This window comes from Phoca vitulina, unplaced genomic scaffold (genome assembly GCF_004348235.1).
Source record: "Phoca vitulina isolate PV1807 unplaced genomic scaffold, GSC_HSeal_1.0 scaffold1, whole genome shotgun sequence".
In the NCBI taxonomy this organism is placed as follows: Eukaryota; Metazoa; Chordata; class Mammalia; order Carnivora; family Phocidae; genus Phoca; species Phoca vitulina.
Genome location: NW_022589704.1, coordinates 100,138,368 through 100,161,650, shown reverse-complemented (window position 1 = coordinate 100,161,650; position 23,283 = coordinate 100,138,368). Strand labels below are relative to the sequence as shown.

Below are 23,283 nucleotides of genomic sequence, written 5' to 3'. Positions count from 1 at the left end.
GCCTACCAGAACCACCTCTCAACAGTTGCTCAAATGGGAGAGGGAGGGGATGCTGGATGGACAAAAACGTCAAATGTCCTCTGTGAACATGTGCTACAAAAATGCTGCATAACCAACAACCCCCAAGACTGAGGACCTTACAACAACATTTCTCATCAGTGTGTAGTAGCTCACAGGTCTTCAGTTGATGGTGGCTCTGCCAGGCTTCTCTGAGATCAAATGGACTTAACTTTAGGCTGTGGGTTAGGTTCAGGTGTGTTCTACCTGTCTCTCACATCTACCTGGGACAGCTGCTCCTCAGGAATATTCTCCTCAGGAATATTCTTCTCATGGCAGATGGCAAAGTATATGAGGGCAAACCAAGCCAAGTAAGCGCATCCACAGCTCTTCCTTGCATCATGTCTGATCAAATTTCATTGGCCAAAGCAAGTCATATGACCATACCCAGTGTCAAGGGAGTGGAAATGAAAATTCTGCCCATTCTAGTGGGAGGGTCTTCAGAGTAATGCACAAAGTTGCATAGATAATATAATTACTTGAAGGATGTAAAGGGTTGGGAGCCATCACCCACTTTGCCACAGTGGTGTAAACCAAATCATTTCTCTCACCAATGGGGGAGTTTTGGAGGGATTTTTCTTTATGCCCACTTGACCTGATGCGCTAATTCCTCAGGAATAGTGGAGCGGAGATATTTCCTTAAAAGAAGGGATGATGGTCCAAGTTCACATGAGCACAAAAGATATACAATTTAAGATTGAGAAAGAGTCTGGGCTACTTCAGCCAGAACCTCTCAAACCTTAAAATCCTAAAAAAGATTAATTCATTTTTTAATTTAAACCCTCTTGTTGACTAATAATAGTTACCATGTATTAATTTTTCTTCTGTGTATTAGGCATTTATTCAATCCTCCCTCATAGAGATTATCCTATTTTATACACAAAAAATCTCAGGCTCAGGGAAGATAAGAAACTTGCTCAAGGTCACGAAGAACAAAAGTGGTCATGTTGTGATTTAAATTCAAATCTATCTGCAAAGCCCATGCTCTTTCCAGTCCAGTGTATCACCTGATGAACTGGCAGCATCCCTTAGGGCCACACTTGGGGAAAACTGTGGTAAGGGCGGGGTAGTCGCCTCTCCAAAACTCCTCCCACTTTGCAGTCCCCCTTTCTTTTGACTTCTCCTGCTTGATGGTGATGCCCTGGGGTTGGTGTGTGATTTCTCAGTGTGGTCACCTTGGTAGCAACCTGAGCTCTAGCTTGTTCATGACTGCCATCAAAACTGCTAACTCCCATGCTTTTAAGGTCCCAGATCTCCAACACAGATGAACCCAATCAAGTGTTCCCAAGAGAGTCCTCCAGGTCATGAGTCACGTTTATACTTGACAAAGACCTTCAGGGTCTTACTCCTAAAGAAGGGCTGCTGGTGGAAGGGACTAGCCCATGGGTAGCCACACAGGAGTCGGTAGGCACATGAGTTTCCTGGGGTTCCTGCAACAAATCCCATAAACTGGGTAACTTAAAACAATAGAAACTTATTCTCCCGCAATTCTGGATGCCAGAAGTTCAGGTTTAAGGTACTGGCAAGGTCAGCTCCTTCTGGGAACCTTGAGGGAGATTCCGTTCCATGCCTCTCTCTTAGCTTCTGGTGTTGTTGGCAACCCTTGGCATTCCTTGGCTTATGGCTGCATCACTCCAATCTCTGCCCCCATGTTCACATGGCCTTTTTCTCTTGCATCTTTGTGTCTCAAATTTCTCTGTTCCCTCTTAAAAGGACACCAGTCATTGGTTTAGGGCCCATCCCACATCCAGGATGATCTTGTCTCGAGATTCTTTTTTTTTTTCCCCCAAGGTCAAGAATGTCTTTATTGAAGTAGGATGCTGGGACATGGGGGAGGGAGGTCCTCAAAGGCCTAGGGCTCTCCCAGTACCTGGCTGTGTGTTCCACTGTAGCTGGTGGGTCCAAGTGGCTGAGATAGCCCAGGGCCAGCAGCCAGCTTCAAGGGCCGAGAGATTACCCCTCCCCCCAAGTGCCATGGCCTGTGCTTGGTATCGCACCAATTTCCCTGGAAAGGCTTTATGGGGCTTTACAGCTCCTAAAAAAGAAAAATACAGTCTAGAATTAAGTTCACTCATTACTTAGAAAAATCATAAAACATAAGAAAAAGCTATTGGTTGACCAATTCCTGGTCTTCCAAGGGCTGAGTTGTAGCCAAGGCAGGGGTGTTGCAAAGCAGGGGGGGATTGATTCTCTGGATGAATGCAGAGAGGGCACCCCAGGGCACTTCTGTTGCCCTCTGGTTTGTGGTTTACAGATCTTTCAGGGCAAAGATGGTGTCTGAATTATCTTTAAATCCTAAGTTCCTGAAAGAGCTTTGCTTATTTTGTGGTCTCTTCTTAGCTATTCCATGTTCTTTCGCAAGAGAGATCATGTACAATCACACCAATAATTAAGAGAGGAAACATTCTGAAATCTTACTTGGGAGCTGCCAAGGCCAGAGGCATTGACTTGCCTTGACTCAGGCCCCTAGGGCACACCTCTGCTAAAGCCGGCCTCTACTGATTATTTTTCCTGGTCCGTCCTCAACTCCAGACAACTGTAATTTAATTTGAAACACCTGTAATCATCTGGCTACTTAAACCACCCTCTCAACAACTTCCTAGCCTGGCTCCCATCAAGCCAGCCATTTCTGGGGCCTTCAATTTCCCCTCCTCTGGCTTTCCTTCCTACCTACACTGGACAATGACCTTCTGCTCAACCCCATTTTATTGATGAAGAAACTGAGGCTAACAGAGGTGACCTAACTTGCCTCATGTCTATGTAACTCAGGCAGCGGCTGAGCCAGGTCCCCTACTGGCCCCTGATCTACAGCACTGGTTCCCAGGCTTTTGGCTCTTGGAATTACTCTTGTGTGGGGAGAACATTCTAGGATGACCCACACTTATTTGCACGGTTGACTTCCCACCTTTTGGAGCATGGCCAAGGTGAGGAGCAGTACTTTGTAACTCCAGGCCAGGACCTGTCTGGATGGTGGGGAAGGAAGTCTCGAGGGTGAGGATGCATACTAGGGAAGGCCCCCCGGGCTGCTAGGAAGCTGTGTTTGCCAGGCATTATGTGAGGCTCCTTACCCATTTTGTCAGCCCATTTTCTAGATGAAGAAAATGTGGCTCCAAGAAGACCCATGATCCAGCACCCGAGACACCGCACTGGGATTCACAGGTAAGTCTGTCACCAAAGGCAGATTGGAGGTAAGAAGGGCCACAGGGGTGCTGTGGTTGCCTCACAGGGGGGAGGGTGAAGACTGGTGCCCTGCCCTGCTCCGCACTGCCGATCTCATTTGTTCCCGAACGACAGCCTGTGAACCAGCCTGGGGCTGTACGTGCATTTCCGCAGGAGCCATCGGAACAGGCATGGCCCCTGAAGCCACTGGTGCCGTGTTCCCAGAACACCACAGCTTGTGGGGCGCCTGGAGGGTCAGGCGGTTAGGCGTCTGCCTTCGGCTCAGGTCATGATCCCATGGTCCTCGGATCGAGCCCTGCATCGGGCTCCTTGCTTGGCAGGGAACCTGCTTCTCCCTCTGCCTGCCGCTCCCCATGCTTGTGCTCTCTCTCTCTCTGGCAAATAAATAAAATCTTAAAAAAAAAAGAACACCACGGCTTGTTACTTTTGGAGAAACCAGTTCCACTACTTTATAGTGCGTGTGTGTGTTGGGGGGGGCGGCGCGGGTGTGCTTCCAAACCTGGCAGAGTCTCAGAATCACCTGAGATGCTTAAAAAAGTATGGCTTAAAAAAAAAAAAGAAAAAGAAAAAAGTATGGCCCATTGGGGGTCCCCGCTCCAGCCTGGGAGATGTGATCTGCTTCCCTGAGCTGCCCCTCAGGAAGACCTGCACAGTAGGCGGGGGACTTCACAGCACCTCCTCCTAGCCCAGTGGGGCAAGGGTCACCCCTGTCATCGGACAGGGGCACTGCAAAGCTGAGTGGCAGCCGGTGGTCACGAGAGAGAATGTGACAGAAGGGGACAAGCAGGCCCTTCCTGGGCAGAGAGCCCTGGGTTTGGATCCCTTCATCTGAATAATGGGTCCAGTCATTCCCATCACAGAGCATTGAGGTGTAGTACCGACTTCAAAGCACCGCGGGATTAAATTCACCAACCGAAGTAATGAACCTGAGCGGGAGGCTCACCCTGCAGGTTCTCAGCTAACGACAGCCGGTAACTGGAGGCCACGCCAGTTGTGGGCAGGTGGGCCTTTCCGCTCCCGTGGTGGTTCTCTCCCATCTGCGTCCGGGGGAGAAGAACCATGGCGTAGTCCTAACACAGTCCTAGCCCACGTAACTGCAGATGGCCAGGCTGCCCCCTCTTTGTCAGGGCTTCCCTAGGCCGAGGCCCGTTCCGTGACGCTGGCCGGCAGCCGGGCGGCAATACGGCGCCCGAGCACACATCCGCCTTGCTACGGCTTCCTTTCACGAGCTCGAGTACCAGGCAGGTTCCTCTGCCTGCGCCCCTGCCAGTGTCGCCACAGGGGGTGACCATCTGCTTCTGGGCTAGGTCCTTGACTCTGACAGCCATTGCAAGGGATGTTGCCAGGGACAAGAGTTGGTAGAAAACCGGCGGGAGAAAAATTCCTGATGAAGGGGGGTCACACACCGGGCACCCCCGCTAGGCAGGAGGTCCTCACACAATTACATTTCACACTGACCACCACCCTCCAGGTTAAGTGAGGTAGGCCTGACCCCAGAGCCAGGTCTGTCTGGACAAGAACCATGCCCTGGACTCATTGAAGGTGGTTTTTCCTTTGGTTTACCCCTGAAGCAGCCAAAAACTGATCCAAGGAGAGAATGCAGGTATGGGTATAGTTGAGTGGCTCTGCCCCCACCTCGGGCTCAGGGATGCCTGGGAGTTCCGTGGCCTTGGCAGGCTGGGTGCCGTGGAGCTGGGGAGGGGGGAGAGCAGAACAGAGAGAACGGAGGGCCTCCTGACTCATAGGCCCTCAGTCACATTAGCGCCCAGGGAAGGCTAACTCCCGTATAAATGACATGGCTGCTCAAGAAGTCACTTCACTCAGGGCGCACGTCTAGGTTTTGAATGTTGGCCCCACTGGGAACACTCCCCCGCCCCCCATCTATACCTGAGCTTCTGGGGCTCGTTTTCCATGTGCAGGCTGGGCTAGCACGGGACAATCACCATTCTCAGAACCCACAGATGCCGTCAGGTCCACAATCTGAATGCCTCTGACCACGTCTACTTTCCAGCAGCTGCCTAGCCCTTTGTTGATAAATTCTGTGATTTTCAGCTTCATTATCAAGACTTCTATCTGGTGCCACTTTCCACTGAAGGTATGCTGTACGCCAGGCCCTTCCTGCTGTTCCGGTTTCTCCCGTTCCAGCACAGGGCACACCTGGGAGGCTACCTTGTGTGGTGCAGGCATCTGAGCCAGGGAGATGAGCGTGTGAATGCTGGCTCTTATTCGCCAGCCGAGTGGCCTTGGGCAAGTCACTGCAAATCTGATTCCTCCCTGTACTGCGGGCTGAACTAGGTCTAAGACCAGGGCAGAGGCTTCGGAGGGAACGGACAGCTGTCTGGCCTCAAGGAGCTTCTCCCTTGACCCCTTTCAGCCTCAGCATCCTCGCCTGCACAATGGGAAAACCACGACCTTCCTCGCAAGACTGTGGGAGTGAGTCGGGTAGAGCATCTGGCAAGGAGGGCCTGTCGGCTGTCTTTTTCTTACTTTTCGACAACCTATAACCCCCAGGGTCAAGCTCCAGCCTTTCTTCTCTGTAACCTTAACCCCTGGCCTCCTGGGTCCTGATCTCCCTTCTTCCTGCTGAACACCCACTTCCCCACTCAGTTTTGCCTGCCCAGCTGCCCACGGGCCTGGAACTCTGGGAATACCCCGTGGCAGATGCACAGTTCATTCCTGACTGGGGCTTCTAGCCTTGCTCCTTTGCTCTGGAACTATGGACGGGAGGGACTTCAGACAAACCTCAAATACTTGTCAACCCTGCTTTACTTGGAGCTTGAGGCCAGCAATGTCCCCAGCAGAGGGTTGGCAGTCCCTGCGGCCTGAGGTCTCAGCCAGCCCACCCGGTCAGTGTGGCTGGAAGGGGGAGGAAGAAGGAGGTAGGACAGGCTATTTCTGTAACCCTTTCCCTCCCCACCAGAGGTGTGTCACCTGCCTCGCACCCCACCAGAGTAGAGGAGGGTGAGCTCAAACACTTCCAGATGAAATCTTTAGAAAAAGGGTGTGAGGAGGAGCGATCGGAATGGAGTAAACTATTTCAAGAACCCAGATTACTGAAGACTTAAAGTAACAAATGTGCTTTTAATAGATCTACGGATAAAAACTACTCAGCGCAGGTCAGTAACCATGGCAGGCCCTACTCTGTTGGAGCCATGCCCTGTGCGGTCTTCAGGACCTAGGCTAACAGGCTATTTGCATTATTTCATGTCATCCACAGTATTAGAAAAGAAAGGCATTAGATCAGTTTAGATGAAATGCAGTGTTGGCAGCCAAATCCAGTCTGTTACATTCCATATTTTTTCTTTAGTTCTTCTACTTTGTTGACGTAAGCTTTCATGGCGTCTTCCTTGGAAGTCCCTGGAAGGAATCAACAGGATTATTTGTCAGAGAGGCAGCACGGTAGAAAAGCAGCAGACTTAAAAGCCCTATACAGTCCCAGTTTCATGCTCGGAGGCTCAGTTTCTCCCCTGTGAAGTGGGGTTTCTCTTACCTGCACCTCACAGATGTCCAGGATTCAACTTGAAATACTTAAGGAGCTGGGCCTGCAGCTGATGCTCCCGAAAGCACTGAACCCCTAACATGCGTGCAGCTGTCCTGAGGCCCGTCATTGGCCTGCTGGCCACATGAGTCCCCCACTGTTGTGAGTGAGTGGTCAACCTGAGCCTCGGGGGCAAGGCTGGATGCTCCAGACAGGTCGGAAAGCCTAACATGGGGAGTTGCAGTGACTTTCCTGGCCGGCTCTGACCTATCTGCTGGGCTCTTCTCTGCTGGAGAAAGCTGGCAGTGAGAAAGCAAAGCCAGGCACCCTCTTCTCCCCAGAGAGGAGCTGTGGGAAAAGTTTCGAGAACTGTGAGCAAAGGCAGCTAGCTCGTGGAGGTGAATGAGGCACATCTCTGCCCTCGTGCCGTAGTCCAAAGGACACGGACAGTGAGCCCCGGTTTCCTGGACTCTGCGGTGAGGGAGAGACGCTGGGAATTGGAGCGCTTTCTGAAACACTGCAGAGCGCCTGGACACCGGTATGCGAACGGCCAGTGACGACGGGCAGTCAGACGCGCATTCTTGTTCCAGCTACTTGCAAATCCTAGGAGTATATTGATTATATCCTGGCCCTTTTTGAATCCGAGGGCTTTTCATTTGCAGGAAGACAGAGGGCTTATTCAGAAGCTAGCGAGCGAGAACACAAAAGCTGGTAGGCAGCTTCAGTGCCAATTGGCAGGTCTTGCTGCCGCAGGCGACACGTGATGAAGTCGGAGCTGGGGTACTTCTTGGCTACTGCTGTTCAGCGTGTAGTAGCTCTGTTCATGGGGAGTACTCACTCCCTTCCTTTATGTGCCTTTCTGGCTGGAAGGGAGCTGGGGAGGGCTGCTTGGGCTAGGGGATCACTGCCCGGCCTTGCAAGGAAGAGGAAGGTGCAGGCAGGAAACCACTCCTCCTTTTTTTTAAGATTTTATTTCTTTATTTGACAGAGAGAGACACAGTGAGACAGGGAACACAAGCAGGGGGAGCGGCAGAGGGAGAAGGAGAAGCGGAGCAGGGAGCCCAATGCAGGACTCGATCCCAGGACCCTGGGATCATGACCTGAGCCGAAGGCAGACGCTTAATGACTGAGCCACCCAGGCGACCCGCAACCACTCCTTCTTGTGAATACATATAAAGCCCAGGCCAACTATTTCACACACCACAACCCCCCCCCCCCCCTCCCCCCCCCCCCCCCCTCCCCCCCCCCCCCCCCACGCCACAGTCTGTTTTTCAGTAACCTGGTCCCCAGGCCCTCCTCTCCTGACAATACCACTGCTCAGAGATGGTGCTCTTGGAGAAGGCATACATGGTATTAGGAGAAAAAGTAGGTGGCCCAGTTTTTTTCCATTTTGGCCAGGCCAGGCTGGTTTCTGGCATGTGCCCCATCCACTCTGTTTACTCTCCTTACCCCTTACACTCCATAATCAAGAGTATTTCATTACTGGGCTTCACAGACTAGGGAAACTGATTACGAACAATTACCTTTCAGATGATTCCAGGCATCCCACTTGGCCTTGCCTTTGAGATCCAACAGCCCAGGCCGTTCTGAAACAAGGAAAGAAAAAGACATTAGACCTGCTTCAATTTCTAATGGAGAACGTCATCGACTCTCTTGTCCTGAAAGCCATCTTTCATTTCACTGGTTCCTTCCAAGCTCTGTTAGGGAGTTAAATGGGTCCAGCACAGTGGGTTCTGCCTTCAGAAACCCAGATGTACAGAAATCCAAACTTAAGATTTAGAGAAAATAGGAAGAAAACTGTTCTCATTACTAGGCAGACTTTGTCTTAGAAGTTAAATTTTAACTCCAAAATTTCTCCTTTTAAAAACCATACTTAAAAAATTTTTTTTAAACAAGTACTACATCCATTCATATGGCTTAAAATTGAAATGCTGTCACGGAGAATACTATAAAGTTTCCCTCCCACCCCTGCTCTCAGTCACCCAATTTCTCTCTTTCACGTTATTATTGCTATCAGTTTTCTGGGCTCCTCTTTCTGTGAATAGTCTGTTCATATCCTTGCCCCATTTTTCTACCAAGTTGTTAGTCTAATTCTTGTTAATCTGTGGGCGTTTTGTCTCCAAAGGCAAAGCATTCTTAAAGTTACACCATGATTTTACACCAGACCTGTCATCAGCTGCACTTGGGAAACACACTGGCTACTTCCCTGCTGACCTATTTTACTGCCACCCTGAGAACAAAGGCAAGAGGAGCAATCCCAGTGCCCATGGCCCAGACCGCTGTGCCTGAGAAACTGCAAGTCTCCTCAGATGCTTTCAGAGAAGCATTTCCAGGGATGCTGGAGAGGGCGCCTACAGAGTCGTCATCCAGGAAGAGTGAGCACACTCCAAAAGCCCTTTTTGTGATGATGGACATGTACATTTACACTAACTCAGGGCCACTGGCCACTTGTGGCACTTGATATGTGGCTTGTGCCACTGAGGACTGAGCTCTGGATTTTACCTATTTTCAACTTAAAACTGAATGGGGCTAGTAGTGACAATCTATTGGACAATGGAGCCCTAGGATGAGCTGACGCCTCCTCAATGAGGAAGCGACAGATTTCCAAGCCAGTCTACATACTCATGTAAAAGCAGGGCAGAGGCCAGGGTCTGGGAAAATCCTGTTTGGCAGAAAAGGATCTCAGCTCCTCTGGCCAGCCCCGCTTCATCTCTCCTTTCCCTTCCTGGGAGGATATAAAGTTTATAAACCCAGCGCAGAACTCACCTTTGCCCCAAGACCTCTCTCAGCTAAGCCCTTCCTGGGAACTTTGATTTGGCACTGCTCTGGGCACTATTTCCTGCTTCCCAATGGCTGGCAGCCACCCACCTGCTCTACCGCCCACCCCAAGCACGGTGAAATTGGCCATGCTTTCCCTCCTGAACAGAGGAGGGGGTGACCTTCTTCTATGCTGCCATGGCCACTGCACTCCGAGTCCCTGCAGAGACTGCACTGTGCTGTTGCCTCAGTACACACCTGAGTTGCAGGGACTTAGGGGCAGAATGAAAACTGTCCAAAGCAGGAAAGACTGTATTCAGAGTATGGTAGTCTAAACTACCACCTCAAAATCTGTACTAAGATTTTTTTCAATGGGGAAGAAACGGTCAGCGGGAACCACTGTCAGCAAAAATGCTTCTGACCGGCCTCAGGAAGCCGGCTTCTCTGCTCCGGCTATCAGGCTTGGCCCGGCTGCCGAGTGCTCTGACTTTGATTCTGCCTGTCTGCGGTGGAAGTACTAGGATTCAACAAAGCTACTACTGAGCTCAGAGCTTGGACTAAGTCTCTTCCAGGCTGGGGTCTCTGCTTCCTCCAAAGTAGATGGAAAATGCTGGTGGTAACCAGTACAGTCCTTCCAAAAACTAGGATTTGAATTCTGCTACCCAAGCCACCAAGAACAGTACAGGGTCCATGAGCCCCATTCAGGAGCATGATCTTGGCATGGGGGCGGGGCGGGGGGGACGCCATGAGCCATTACCATGTTCCACCTGAAGAGTAGGGCTTTGGGTGGTTTTGAGTGTGCAGTTCCCATAGATTAAGAGTTCCAGCACCCGTCAAGGCTGCTGAGTCTGCCTTGATGAGTAGAGGGCCTTCCCAAGCTCATCTCAGCATACCTATGTTTTTTTTTTTTAATTAAAGATTTTATTTATTTATTTGACAGCTAGAGAGAGCCAGAGAACACAAGCGAGGGTAATGTCAGAGGGAGAGGGAGAAGCAGGCTCACCGATGAGCAGGGAGCCTGACACGGGACTTGATCCCAGGACCCTGGGATCATGACCTGAGCTCAAGGCAGATGCTTAACCAACTGAGCCACCCAGGCACCCCATACCTGTGTTTATGTCACCCACAGTTGCTTGTTTGTAGTGGCTGTAGATGAACAACATCTCATCATCTGCTGGTTTGGTCTTGAGGTGCTTAACATCCTCAGCAGCTTTGTCAAACTCAGCCTAAACATGAGGGAGAGAAAAGGCCTAAATAGAGCTCAGTAATGGGGAGAGACAGGGTGGAAAGGCAGCACTCCTGCGATGCCTGTGAGGAAAAGCAGTGTGTGTTCTCAGCTCCCCAACAGGGCAGCCAGAAAGATTCAGCAAAACAAGGAGGGGAAGCACAGGGGTTCACTCGTTCGATGGATAACTATGTACTGGATGCTCTTACCATACCAGGTACCAGGTGCTGGAAACACAATGGTGAAGGAAGCAGGCTAGGAGTGCCTGCAGTAGGCATATACTTCACTGAAAAGGCGTGCTCAACTGCCTGACCACCCCTGGGTCAGGCTGGGGTCTCAGTAAAGCCCTGACTTGCGGATAGGGCTAGCACAGCGTGTTTCAAACAGTTGAGAAGGGGACGGGGTTTCAGTACGGAGGTGTCAGCGACCGGAGCCCGTTGGACCCCCGCCCCCTGGGGCTGGGCGTCCAGCGCTGACCTCTGTTTCAGTGTTCTGATTGGAGAGAGGTGAGATGAGTCAGAGGTCAGCCCACACAGCTCAGTCTCCGAAAGGCGACTACATTCGAAGGAGGAAAAAGGCTTCTGGGCCACCTCTCCCCAAGCCCTCCCCTTCCCGCACGTCGGACACTAACCCCCTATGTCCCCTGACCTCTAAGTTGTCAGCCACGGCTTCCTTGCTTCCCCATTCTGCATGGCGTCCCTACTCCTGCCCTGACCTTCCGGATGGTGAACTCGGTCTCTTTGCTCCTTCAATCCACGGAACCCTCTACCTGCCATCTTTCTACCTAGGACCCTCGCCTCCGACCCCTGTTCCTGCTTCATCGCGAAGTCCACCCCATGGGCAACTTTCTAGCGGTTGCGGGTGGGTAGCAGTGTCCAAACCCTGCAAGTTCCGCTCACGAGGCTCCCTGCAAAGAGTCAGAGCGGGGCACGGGTCCAGGAGGCACAGCGGGGCGTGGAAGGGAAAGACCCTGCGGAGTTCTTCCTGGGAGATACACCCCTCCCCCTAGCCTGCAGCCTCGCCGCACCTTCGCAGCCAGGCTAGGCACGCTTTATACCTGAGACATGCTGGTGGGGTTGCGAAGATCCGGAGAACCCGCGGAGGCGGCGAAGAGCAGGAAACACACGACTCGACTGGCAGCGCCTTTAGAGGTGCAGCCGCAGACGACTCCAACCCCGCCAGGCAGGCAAGAAGCAGCCAATCAGAAGCCAGCTCTACGCTGGGGGGGCGTGTCCAGCCGCCGCAGCGCCGCCAAACCCCGCCCGAACCCACGTGGGTTTGCTCGCACAAGCGCAGTGAGGAGCCGAAGAGGACGCCGGGAACAGGTGGGGCCCGCGGAGGTCGGGCGTGCTTGCTGGAGAGGGCTCGCAGGTCCGAGTCGGGGTCAGGGTTCGGCTGCTGTGGGGAGTGGACCGCGGGGGCAGAGGAGAGGGGGCGGTGGCCAAAGAGCAGAGACTTCTTCATTCAGTCTTGTGTCTGGAGTGAGGAGCCCGGAAGATGCGCCTCTGTACAAGTAATCTCTCAGGCCTGGGGAGGACGAATGGGCTCCGCCCCTCACGGGGGACTAGAGCAGTTTGTTAGGGGCTTAGGGAGTTGGAAGTTTACAGTTTTACATGGAAGGTAGGGTAGGGGAAGGTAACATTTGAGAAAGCCTTTTAAGGAGAGGAAGGAGCATTCCAGGCAGAAAATAAGTGTAAAGGTGTGAGCAAAGAGTGGAGGGAAAGAGTAGAAAGATGAGGCTGGGGAGTTAAAGAGGTGTCAGACTGGCTAGATGATGCAGAGCTTGTCCTTTATAAGAGCTATAGGAATTTGGACTTTTATTTTGAGATGGGAAGCCAGAAGATTTTAAGCAGAGGATGATGAGACTGAGGGGAGGCACATCTTTGCGAAGTTGTTGTAGAGGCTGATCCTCTCCATGGGAACAGAAAAGAGCAGCACAGGTGGCTGGCGGAATTTGAAGTTGATGAGAATTTTCTGGTGGTTACAAAGCTGGGTGAAGGGAGGGAATTGATGGAAAATTCACTGGAGATCATTTACAAAGATCATTCCTCTCCAATTCCTAATTTGTGTCAAGAGGACTAGACTAGAAATCCTCACACACACACTCCAGCCCCCCCATTTACAGCCACAGGTGTTTAGAAAGAAAGGCCAGGTGAAAGCTTTCAGATGTAACTTCTAACTAGTGGTAGGCCAGCCTTTATAAAATGTTTGGGAAGAAGTGGAGATGCAGTAGCAGGGAACAAGTCTAGAGGCTTAAGTCTATGAATAATTTTGGTAGAGAAAGCAAAGCCAAACAAATTAACAAAAAGATTGTAGTTAAATTTGGGGAGATTACATTTGAATCTTAAGAAATAGAGGTTCCCGCCCTACCAAAGTGACAGTTCAGAGCTGTTCCCTGCCCCCCCCCCCCCCCCCCCGGCACACATGAAGCCTGGATTCATTTTTGTTCCATCATTTAGTGCTTACAGATTCCTTGATGGAAATTCAGATTATTGTCTGTGTGGGTCAGATTTATAGTCAAATGTATCTTAAAGTCATTAGGTTTTAACACTAGGTTATTGTGTTTAGCACAATAGCACAATTAGGTAACTGACAATGTAACTTTGTATTCCTCAAAGATTGGTTGATGTGATTGAATTTTGTCTGGACACTGTGGAAAGCAAGGCTAGTGTTTTAACTTGGCAATCACCAGTTTAAGTGAGGTTGATTTGTTGCTTTCTTATTTGGTATATACTCCACTTTCCTAAAAAACAAACAAAAAAACCCAATTTTCCACATGGTAGTTCTGTGCCCAAGTGAGTCCACAAAAGTTGCCTAATGCAAGTGAAGTATATAACTAGTAAGGATTGTGGGACTCAGGGAGCAGGGTGCTAAGGGGTTTTCCTTGCTACAGGGCCCACCCTAGGCCAAGTTTTGAAATAGCTGAAGGCATGCTCTTTGGCCTGTGTCCTTCTTCCTTCCCTCATTCCTCAGGGACCCATTTTGTGTGATTTCCACCTACTGATATGTTGCCTTAAGTCCTCCATTTACTGTTTCTATTCTAGGCAATTGGAATGGCATTTGTTTTTTAAAATAAAGAGCTAACAAGCCAGCATCTGAGATTTAATTTTGTGAAGTAAATTTTAGAGTAAATTTGGGGATCAATAAATTGTATGAATTTTTATGAAACTGGATTTTTAATTCTATATTTCGATAGCATTGGAAAGGAAATAGTTCTTCATATCCCCAGAAAATGCAGGTTCCTCAGCTGTGTTTATATCCTTGCTAACAACTAGCACACTTCGTAATAATTTTATTTACAATCACTTTTACTTATTCTTCTGTCTGATTTCTCTCCCCTACATAAGCCGGGGAAAATAGGGATCACCTTGTATTGGTCAGTGCTCTATCTCCAAGTGCCAGGAACTTCTTAGGCACTGAGCAAATGGCAGGTGATGAACAGAGTCCTTTGCTCTCTATGAAATGTATTCACTTTGATTAGCCATGAACTTGGAAACTAAGTTTTTGGAACTGAATGCAGCTATAGGCTATGGTAAAGTAGATGAATTCTGGTGCAAGGACCATGTAATCTCTTTGTATCACTCCTAGCTGGAAACAGAACACAAAACAAATATTAAGGGAAGATGGGGAACCTGATGAGCCACCTAATCAGTCTAATTGACCCTCCCATTTAGTAGAGAGGCTCTTGTCATTGCTGCAACCTGCCCTCACATGCTTGGGGGTGCCAATTTTGACTATTCACAGGCTACACTTGCTGGGTCTCAGTGTAAAGCCAGACGGGCAAGATACATTAACAGGTGAAAGCGGTTCTTGCTCAGTGGGTGTGAATAGTAGTTTTCTTTTTTCCCTATTTATTTATTTATTTTTTGATGTAGTGTTCCATGATTCATTATTTGCGTATAACACCCAGTGCTCCATTCAATACGTGCCCTCTTTAATACCCATCACCAGGCTAACCATCCCCCCACCTCCCCCCAGAACCCTCAGTTTGTTTCTCAGAGTCCATAGTATCTCATGGTTCATCTCCCCCTCTGATTCCCCCCCTTCATTTTTCCTTTCCTACTATCTTTTTTTTTTTAACATACAATGTATTTTTTGTTTCAGAGGTACAGGTCTGTGATTCAACTGTCTTACACAATTCACAGCGCTCACCATAGCACATACCCTCCCCAATGTCTATCACCCAGCCTCCCCATCCCTCCCACCCCCGACCACTCCAGCAACCCCCAGTTTGTTTCCTGAGATTAAGAATTCCTCATATCAGTGAGATCATTTGATACATGTCGTTCTCTGATTGACTTATTTCACTTAGCATAATACCCTCCAGTTCCATCCACGTCTTTGCAAATGGCAAGATTTGGGGTTTTTTTTTTTGATGGCTGCATAATATTCCATTGTATATATATATATACCACATCTTCTTTATTCATTCATCTGTTGATGGACATCTTGGCTCTTTCCATAGTTTGGCTATTGTGGACATTGCTGCTATAAACATTGGAGTGCACGTACCCCTTCGGATCACTACGTTTGTATTTTTGGGGTAAATACCCAGTAATGCAATTGCTGGGTCGTATGATAGCTCTATTTTCAACTTCTTGAGGAACCTCCATACTGTTTTCCAGAGTTTTTTAATATTAGGTTTCTTTTTTTTTTATATTTTATTTATTTATTTGATAGAGACACAGCAAGAGAGGGAACACAAGTAGGGGGAGTGGGAGAGGGAGAAGAAGGCCCCCCCATGGAGCAGGGAGCCCGATCCCAGGGCCCTGGGATCATGAGCCGAGCCGAGCCGAGCCGAAGGCAGACGCCTAATGACTGAGCCACCCAGGCGTCCTAATACTAGGTTTCTTGATTAAACTAAACCTCTAATTTCTAAAAGCAACCTAATCATTAAAAAAAATGGACTACAGTTGCAGTAAAGCTTTACTAGAAGGCAGGGGCTAGAGTACTCACAAATGATGAATTATATCCCTTTGGTATTTATTTTCACTTCTTGTAATGTGATTCTTGAGGCATGGCTCAAGCAAAGGTGAGAGATTAGTGTGTTTTAAAGGGAAGGAAGCTCTTGGCAAATGCTTCTGGGATAGTAGGTGGGCAGAGTTGGGGGTGTTTGTGAAGGCGGAGGGGGGTAAGAGCTGAGATGGGATAAGAATGTAGCATGTCCCCCCCCCCCCCCCCCGCCCCCCTTTTCGATTCCTCTGTCTCTTTAACTTTTCTGATGGCATAACTCCTCTTCTAGAGGCTGGGCAGCTGCAAGTCTTAACCAACCCCTCCCGCCTGCCATTCTCTTGTTCCTTTGGGTATTTATATTCAGAGGAATTGCAGCAAGCTGGATGTGAGAGAAGTGTGTGTGTGACCTGTATGTGTACGATTTGCTCCTTTCCTGAGTCCTGTTTCCAGCTAACATGGCAGGGTGGTGGTTTGGGCTGAGGTGAGACTTGGATACCAGGGCTTGGGAGCAGGGGGTTGTGGGGAAGTGTCCTACACTGGCTGGGAGTAAAGAAGGAGAGAAGACTTTCTTTTTTTTTTTTTAATTTTTTTTTTAAGATTTTATGTATTTGACAGAGAGCACAAGCAGGAGGAGCGGCAGGCAGAGGGACAGGGAGAAGCAGGCTCCCTGCTGAGCAAGGAGCCCAATGCTGGGCTCGATCCCAGGACCCTGAGGTCATGACCTGAGCCGAAGATAGACGTTTCCCCGACTGGGCCACCCAGGCGCCCCGAGAGAGGACTTTCTGAAGACTTAACTTAAACATAAGTAAAGATAAACACTGCTGAGACAAAACTCCTGTATCCTGTTTGGAAATACTTAGGATTATGGACAGGAGTAATGAAGCACCTTAGGAAGATAGCTTGAGTTCAGTACCGTAGTTCTTATTCAATCTCATTGGAAGTATAAACTCTTCTAAATCTGCTTTCATTTTGCCTGTTTCCCTAGCTCCTAGTTGCACATGACAGACCCTTGATAAATGCTTTAGAACTAGGTTGTTAGGTGAATTTTCTAGTGAGCTTTTTTATTGCCCATCAACAAGAAAATTAGAAATATTAAAATCTGATGATAGGTGTTTTGGCTGATAATACCTTTAGAGACAATGCCATTTTAAAAAACTTTATTTTTGAGATGATGCACTAAAACAAACAAACAAAAACCCTAATTTTTATTTTGAGGCAATTGTAGGTTCACATGGAGTTGTTAAGTAACATGCAGATCCCTTACACCCTTTACACATTTCTCCCAGTGGTAACATCGTGCAAAACTATAATACATACCATAATCAGTACATTAACAATGAAATATTTAAGATACAGAACATTTCCATTATCAAGGAGCCCTTGTGTTATCCTTTGATAAGGAAATCTATGTGATTTAAAAAGTTAGAGCTTTTGCAACTTTATTACTGGTTACATAAATTTGGCCATTATGATGTGCAAGCAATTGGAAAAAAAGTCAAGTAAATGCTTGTTTTTATAGCAGTTCTCATTAAAAATATTCATATGATAATGTCTGTAAACAGCATCACTTTGATTACAGTAGATGTAGTGTTGTGATAAATTGTTTAATGGGGGAAAAGCTTTTCATTATTGAGTCTGATGTTAGCTGTGGGTTTGTTATATAGGGTCTTTATTATGTCTACCCTCTTCATTGAGAGTTTTTGCTATAAATAGATGTTGAATTTTGTTAAGTGCTTTTTCTACATCCATCAAGATGACCATGATTTTATCCTTCAATTTGTTAATTTGGTGTATCACCTCGATTGATTTGTGGATGTTAAACTATACTGGCATGCCTGGAATAAATCCCACTTGATTGTGGTGTACGGTCTTTTAATGTATTGTTGAATTGGGTTTGTTAATATTTTGTTTGAGATTTTTGCATGTGTATTCATCAGGGATGTTGGCCTGTAATTTTCTTTTTTGGTGGTATCTGTCTGGTTTTGGTATCAGGGTGATGCTGGCTTTGTAAAATGATTTTGGAAATATTCCGTTCTTTTCAGTTTTTTAGAATAATTTGAGAAGGATGGGTACTAACTCTTCTTTAAATGTTTGGTAGAATTCATCTCTGAAGCCATCTGTCCCTAGACTTCTGTTTTTTGGGAGTTTTAAAATTACTGGTTCAGTTTCATTACTTGTAATCAGTCTATTCATGTTTTATATTGCTTCGTGATTCAGTCTTGGAAGGTTGTGTGTTTCTAGGAATTTATCCATTTCTTCTAGGTTTTCCAATTCGTTGGCATATAATTGTTCAAAGTACTCTCTTTGATCCTTTGTATTTCTGTGGTGTCAGTTGTAAGTTCTCTTTCATTTCTGAGTTTATTTGGATCCTCTCTGTTTTTTTTTTGTTGAGTTGGTCTAGCTAAAAGTTTGATCTTGTTTGTCTTTTCAAAGAACCAGATTTTTAGTTTTGTTGATCTTTTCTATTTTTTTTTTGTTGCTATTTATTTATTTCTGCTCTGATCTTTATTATGTCCTACTAAATTTGGGCTTTGTTCTTTTTCTCATTCCTTTAGGTTGAAAATTAGACCGTTTATTTGGGATTTTTCTTGTTTCTTGAGATAGGCCTGCATTGCTATGAAGTTCCCTTTTAGAACTGCCTTTGCTGCATCTCATAGATTTTGGAAGGTTATGTTTCCATTTTCATGTGTTTCAGGTATTTTTTTAAATTTCTTTTTGATTTCTTTGTTTGACCCATTGGTTATTTAGTCTCCATGTGTTTGTGTTTTTTCCAGTTTTCTTTTTGTGATTGATTTCTAGTTTCATACTGTCGTGGTCAGAAAAGATTCTTGATATGATTTTAGTCTTCTTGAATTTATGGAGACTTGTTTTTTGGGCCAACATGTGATCTATCCTAGAGAATGTTTCCTATGCACTTGAAGAGAATGTATATTCTGCCTTTGGATGAAATGTTATATATATATCTATTTAGTCCATCTGGCCTAATGTGTTGTTTAAGGCCAGTGTTTCCTTATTGGTTTTTTTCCTCTGGATGATATATTCATTAATGTAAGTGGGGTATTAAAGTCTCCTACTATTCGGTATTATTGTCGATTTCTCCCTTTATGTCTGTTAATATTTGCTTTATATATTTAGCGGCTCCTATGTTGGGTGCATAAATACTTATGAGTGTTATATCCTCCTGTTGGATTGACCCCTTCATCATTATGTGTAATATTCCTCTTTGTCTTTTGTTACAGTCTTTGTTTTAAATTCTTTTGTCTGATATGTGTATTGCTACTCCAGCTTTCTTTTCATTTCCATTTGCATGGAATATCTTTTTCTATTCCTTCACTTTCATTCTGTGTGTCTTTATTTTTTTTTATTTTTTGGTTTTTTTTTAAAGATTTTATTTTATTTATTCAACAGAGAGAGAACGTGAGAGAGGGAACACAAGCAGGGGGAGTGGGAGAGGGAGAAGCAGGCTTCCCGCGGAGCAGGGAGCCCGATGTGGGGCTCCATCCCAGGACCCTGGGATCATGACCTGAGCCTAAGGCAGAGGCTTAACGACTGAGCCACCCAGGCGCCCCTCATTGTGATTTTAATTTGCATTTCCTAATGGCTAATGATGTTGAACATCTTTTCATGGTGCTTATTTGCCATCTGTATATCTCTTCTGTGAAATGTCTCTTTGTGTCTTTGTACATGTTTTAATTGTATTTCTTCAATGTTGAGTTTTGAGAGTTCTTTATGTATTCTGGGTACTAGACCTTTGTTGGCGAATATTTTCTCACTGTTTTTAGCTTGTCTTTTCATCCTTTCTTTTTTTTTTTTTTTTTTTTTATTTGAGACAGAGAATGAGAGAGAGAGCACATGAGAGGGGGGAGGGTCAGAGGGAGAAGCAGGCTCCCTGCCGAGCAGGGAGCCCGATGCGGGACTCGATCCAGGGACTCCAGGATCATGACCTGAGCCGAAGGCAGTCGCTTAACCAACTGAGCCACCCAGGCGCCCTCTTTTCATCCTTTCACAGAGTCTTTCATAGAGCATAAGTTTTTAATTTTGACTGAAATCCAGCTTACCCATTTTTTCCTTTTATGGATTGGATCTGGCATCTAATAACTCTTTACCTAGTTCTATATCCTGAAGATTTTCTCCTATTTTTAAAAAAGTTTTATAGTTTTGCATTTAGTAAATGCAAATAATACAAATAACGTAATTTTTGTATATGGTATAAGATTTGGGTTGAGGTTCCTTTTTTTTTTCAAGGTTTTAAGTTCCAATAACACACAGTGTGGTATTAGTTTCAGATGTAGAATTTAGTGATTCATCACTTACATACAACACCCAGTGCTCATCACAGCAAGTGCACCCCTTAACTCATCCCCACCCCACACTTGAGGTTCTTTTCTTTTTTTTTTTTTTTCCTCCTGATGTCTAATTGCTTCAGCACCTTGTTGAAAAAATATCTTTCCTCTATTGAACTGCTTTTTACCTTTATCAGTAATCTGTTGGGCATATTTATGTGGTCTTTTATTGGGTTTTCTCTCTGTTCTGTTGATATATGCATCTATTCCTCCATTAATACCACACAGACCTGATTACTATAGCTACGTAATAAATCTTGAAATTGGGTAAACAGATTCCTCCAACTTTATTCCTCTTTTTCAGAATTGTTCTAGCTATTCTAGTTCCTTTATTTTTCCATATAAATTTTGTAATAATGTCTATGTCTACAAAAAAATCTTTTTGTGATTTTGATAGGAATTGCATTAAATTTGTATATCAGTGTGGGGAGAATTGATTTATTTACTCTCAGGTCTTCTAATATATGAACTCCATATGTTTTAACTTTTATTTTGATCTTCTTTAATGTATTTGATCATCAGTTTGTACTTTTTAGCATATAAGTCCTGTATGTGTTTTGTTAGATTTATGCTTGTTTTTGAGTGATTGCAAATGATATAGTATTTTTAATTGTGTGCATGTGTTCATTGCTAGTATATAGAAATACAATTGGTTTTTATATGTTTGTATCTGTTACTTTGCTGAACTCATTCTAAAAGCTTTTTTTCTTGTAGATTCCTTTGGATTTTCTCTATAGATAATCATGTCATCTGCAAATAGGTACAGTTTTATTTCTGATTTATGTGTCTTTTATTTCCTCTTTTGGAAATAAATTCCTTTCCTATTTTCCTTTTCCTTTGTCTTATTGCACTGGCTAGAACTTCCAGGATTGTGTGGAATAAGAGTGATGAGAGAGGAAAAGAAGTGATGAGAGTAGATATCTTTGTCTTGTTTCTCATCTTAAGGGGAAGGCATTTAGTCTTTCACCATTAAATATATTGGTAGCTGTGGATTTTTTTTGTAGATGTGCTTTATCAAGTTGAGATAGTCCCCCTCTATTCCTATTTTTCTGGGAGTTCTTATCATAACTGGATGTAGGAATTTGTCATATGCTTTTTTTTGTCTTGATTGATGTGATTATGTGATTTTTCTTCTTTGGCCTTCTAATATGGCAGATTACATTGATTACTTTTCAATTATTGAACTAGCTTTGCTTCCTTGGAAGAAACCCCACTTGGTCATGACTTATAATTCTTTGTATATATTGCTGAATTTTGTTTGCTAATATTTTAAGGATATTTATATCTGTATTCATAAGGCATATAGGTCTGTAGTCTAGAAGGGTTCTGTCACCCATAACAAGCCTGGCTGGTGAGTGATCCTGACCCGAATGCCCTGCACTGCAAGGTGGTGGTACTGATCACTGTAGCTAAAACAGGAGACAGATTTCATACCACCTTTTCTAATTGGAGGTCTCATTGTAGGGAAAACTACCCATAGGGTACACTTGAAGTAATGAGCCAGTTAATCTTTCTAGAAGCTCCCCCTGAGTAATTAAGATTAGTTTTGGAGTGATTGCCACTGTTGGTCTGCTTGTTGGTATCCAAGAGCTTGCTCATGATGGTTTTTTTTTTTTTAAATTTTTTTATTGTTATGTTAATCCCCATACATTACATCATTAGTTTAGATATAGTGTTCCATGATTCATTGTTTGTGCATAACACCCAGTGCTCCATGCAGAACGTGCCCTCCTCAATACCCATCACCAGGCTAACCCATCCTCCCAACCCCCTCCCCTCTAGAACCCTCAGTTTGTTTTTCAGAGTCCATCGTCTCTCATGGTTCTTCTCCCCCTCCGATTTCCCCCCCTTCATTCTTCCCCTCCTGCTACATTCTTCTTCTTCTTCTTTTCTTTCTTAACATATATTGCATTATTTGTTTCAGAGGTACAGATCTGAGATTCAACAGTCTTGCACAATTCACAGCGCTTACCAGAACACATACCCTCCCCAGTGTCCATCACCCAGTCACCCCATCCCTCCCACCCCACCCCCCACTCCAGCAACCCTCAGTTTGTTTCCTGAGGGCACAAGGCGTCAAGGCCTCCAGTATAACCTTTTGCCAGCTGGTAGGCATTAGGGTTCTCACTTGAGTACACATCATTGCATTTGGAACTTATTTTTGGAGGGACTGCCTGAGGGCAGTCAGTCTGGTCTGTCTTGTTTGTCTGTGCCACTAGCTGAGTGACATTTGTTTGTCCCATGGCGTGGCTGTGGGAAGGGGGTGGCGTGCGGCAGTGAAGAAGACACCTGGAAATGTTGGCAGGTGTTTTGCATGGGAGGCATAGGAGCTGGGATATGTGTTTCTGATAGACAGTTCTGATAATGGTGATCTATTGTGGTCAGAGCCATCTTTCAGGACTTGGCAGATTCAGGTGTCAGTAAATTGGAGGTGCTTAGAATAGTTTGGGGGCAATTCAGCAGGCTGTTTTGCTTCATGAGGACTTTTGTAAGGGCAGGTAGTTTTCAAGACAGAAGATCTCTAATGAGCGATCCTTCCCACACACATCTCCTGGGGTATAAGTTGTTCTCTGTGTAGATGCCTTAGATGCTGAGGTTATTTCCTTCCCTCCACCTCTACAAAAATCTGTGTGTCTCATTCCACTAGCTATAACTTTACCTTTCTTCTAATTAGCTCCTATTCCCTGAAGATATTTTTTTTTAAAGATTTTATTTTTAAGTAATCTCTATACCCAACATGGGGCTCGAACTCGACCCCAAGATCAGGAGTCACACATTCCACTGACTGAGCCAGCCAGGCACCACTCCCCCCCGCCAGCCCCCAAAGGGAATTTTTATAAAACTCATAGAGGCCCCCCATATAAAACTCATTATGTCCCCCACTTTGGCCTGCAGTGTATTTGAGTGGTCATTATGCTTGTGATCTAGGACCTGGTCAGTTCAAGAGAATCCAGAATTCAAATCCCCTAAGCCCCTTTTGGCTTCTTGTCACATGGGCTGGCAGGGGGGTTTCTGTAGAGGAAAGAAAGAAGCATTATACAAAGGAATGGCCAGGGTGGAATCCCAGGATTTCACATTGGTCTGTATAAACGCCCCTCCCCTGCCTCAATTTTGTGTGTTCGGATCATTACCCAGGAAATGGCTGCGAGAGGCCAGTCCTTTTCTGGGGGTGGCCACATTCAGTGCATAGACCGCTGCCCCACGTTATGTGCTCCCGGAGGTTGGGCAGGTCGGCTGAGAAATCTTTTCAAGTTGATTTTTCAGGAGGCTTTTTCAATGCGTCATGATGC

The 23,283-nt window shown here is 46.1% G+C and overlaps 2 protein-coding genes across 7 annotated transcripts in view; one reads left to right on the top strand and one right to left on the bottom strand.

Moving 5' to 3' along the window:
* Window positions 1-6,287: 6,287 nt before the first annotated feature.
* Window positions 6,288-11,934, bottom strand: DBI (diazepam binding inhibitor, acyl-CoA binding protein). The gene is made up of 4 exons (XM_032412051.1): window positions 11,755-11,934; window positions 10,581-10,698; window positions 8,239-8,301; window positions 6,288-6,594 (listed from the first exon to the last, which is right to left on the bottom strand). Exons 1-4 carry the CDS (start codon window positions 11,761-11,763, stop codon window positions 6,521-6,523), a joined length of 264 nt encoding a protein of 87 aa, XP_032267942.1. The 5' UTR covers window positions 11,764-11,934; the 3' UTR covers window positions 6,288-6,520.
* Window positions 11,760-23,283, top strand: part of CUNH2orf76 (chromosome unknown C2orf76 homolog) — a 240,316-nt gene continuing 228,792 nt past the window's right edge. For 5 of the 6 annotated variants that reach the window (XM_032412020.1, XM_032412002.1, XM_032412010.1 and 2 more), the window contains exon 1: window positions 11,760-12,022. In XM_032412020.1, coding sequence (XP_032267911.1) covers window positions 11,762-12,022 — 261 coding nt within the window. In that variant the 5' untranslated portion in view covers window positions 11,760-11,761. Of the gene's footprint in view, window positions 12,023-12,090; window positions 12,211-23,283 lie in introns of those variants that run through there. The other variant, XM_032412027.1, reaches the window with a different exon arrangement.

What these genes read in the sequence shown, in the direction of transcription:
- DBI (XM_032412051.1), bottom strand. An exon ending in TGTGGGTGACATAAACACAG is followed by an intron (nt 8,302 to 10,580) that starts GTATGGGGTGCC and finishes TCCTTGTTTCAG; the next exon opens with AACGGCCTGGGCTGTTGGAT. An exon ending in TGCCTGGAATCATCTGAAAG is followed by an intron (nt 6,595 to 8,238) that starts GTAATTGTTCGT and finishes GATTCCTTCCAG; the next exon opens with GGACTTCCAAGGAAGACGCC.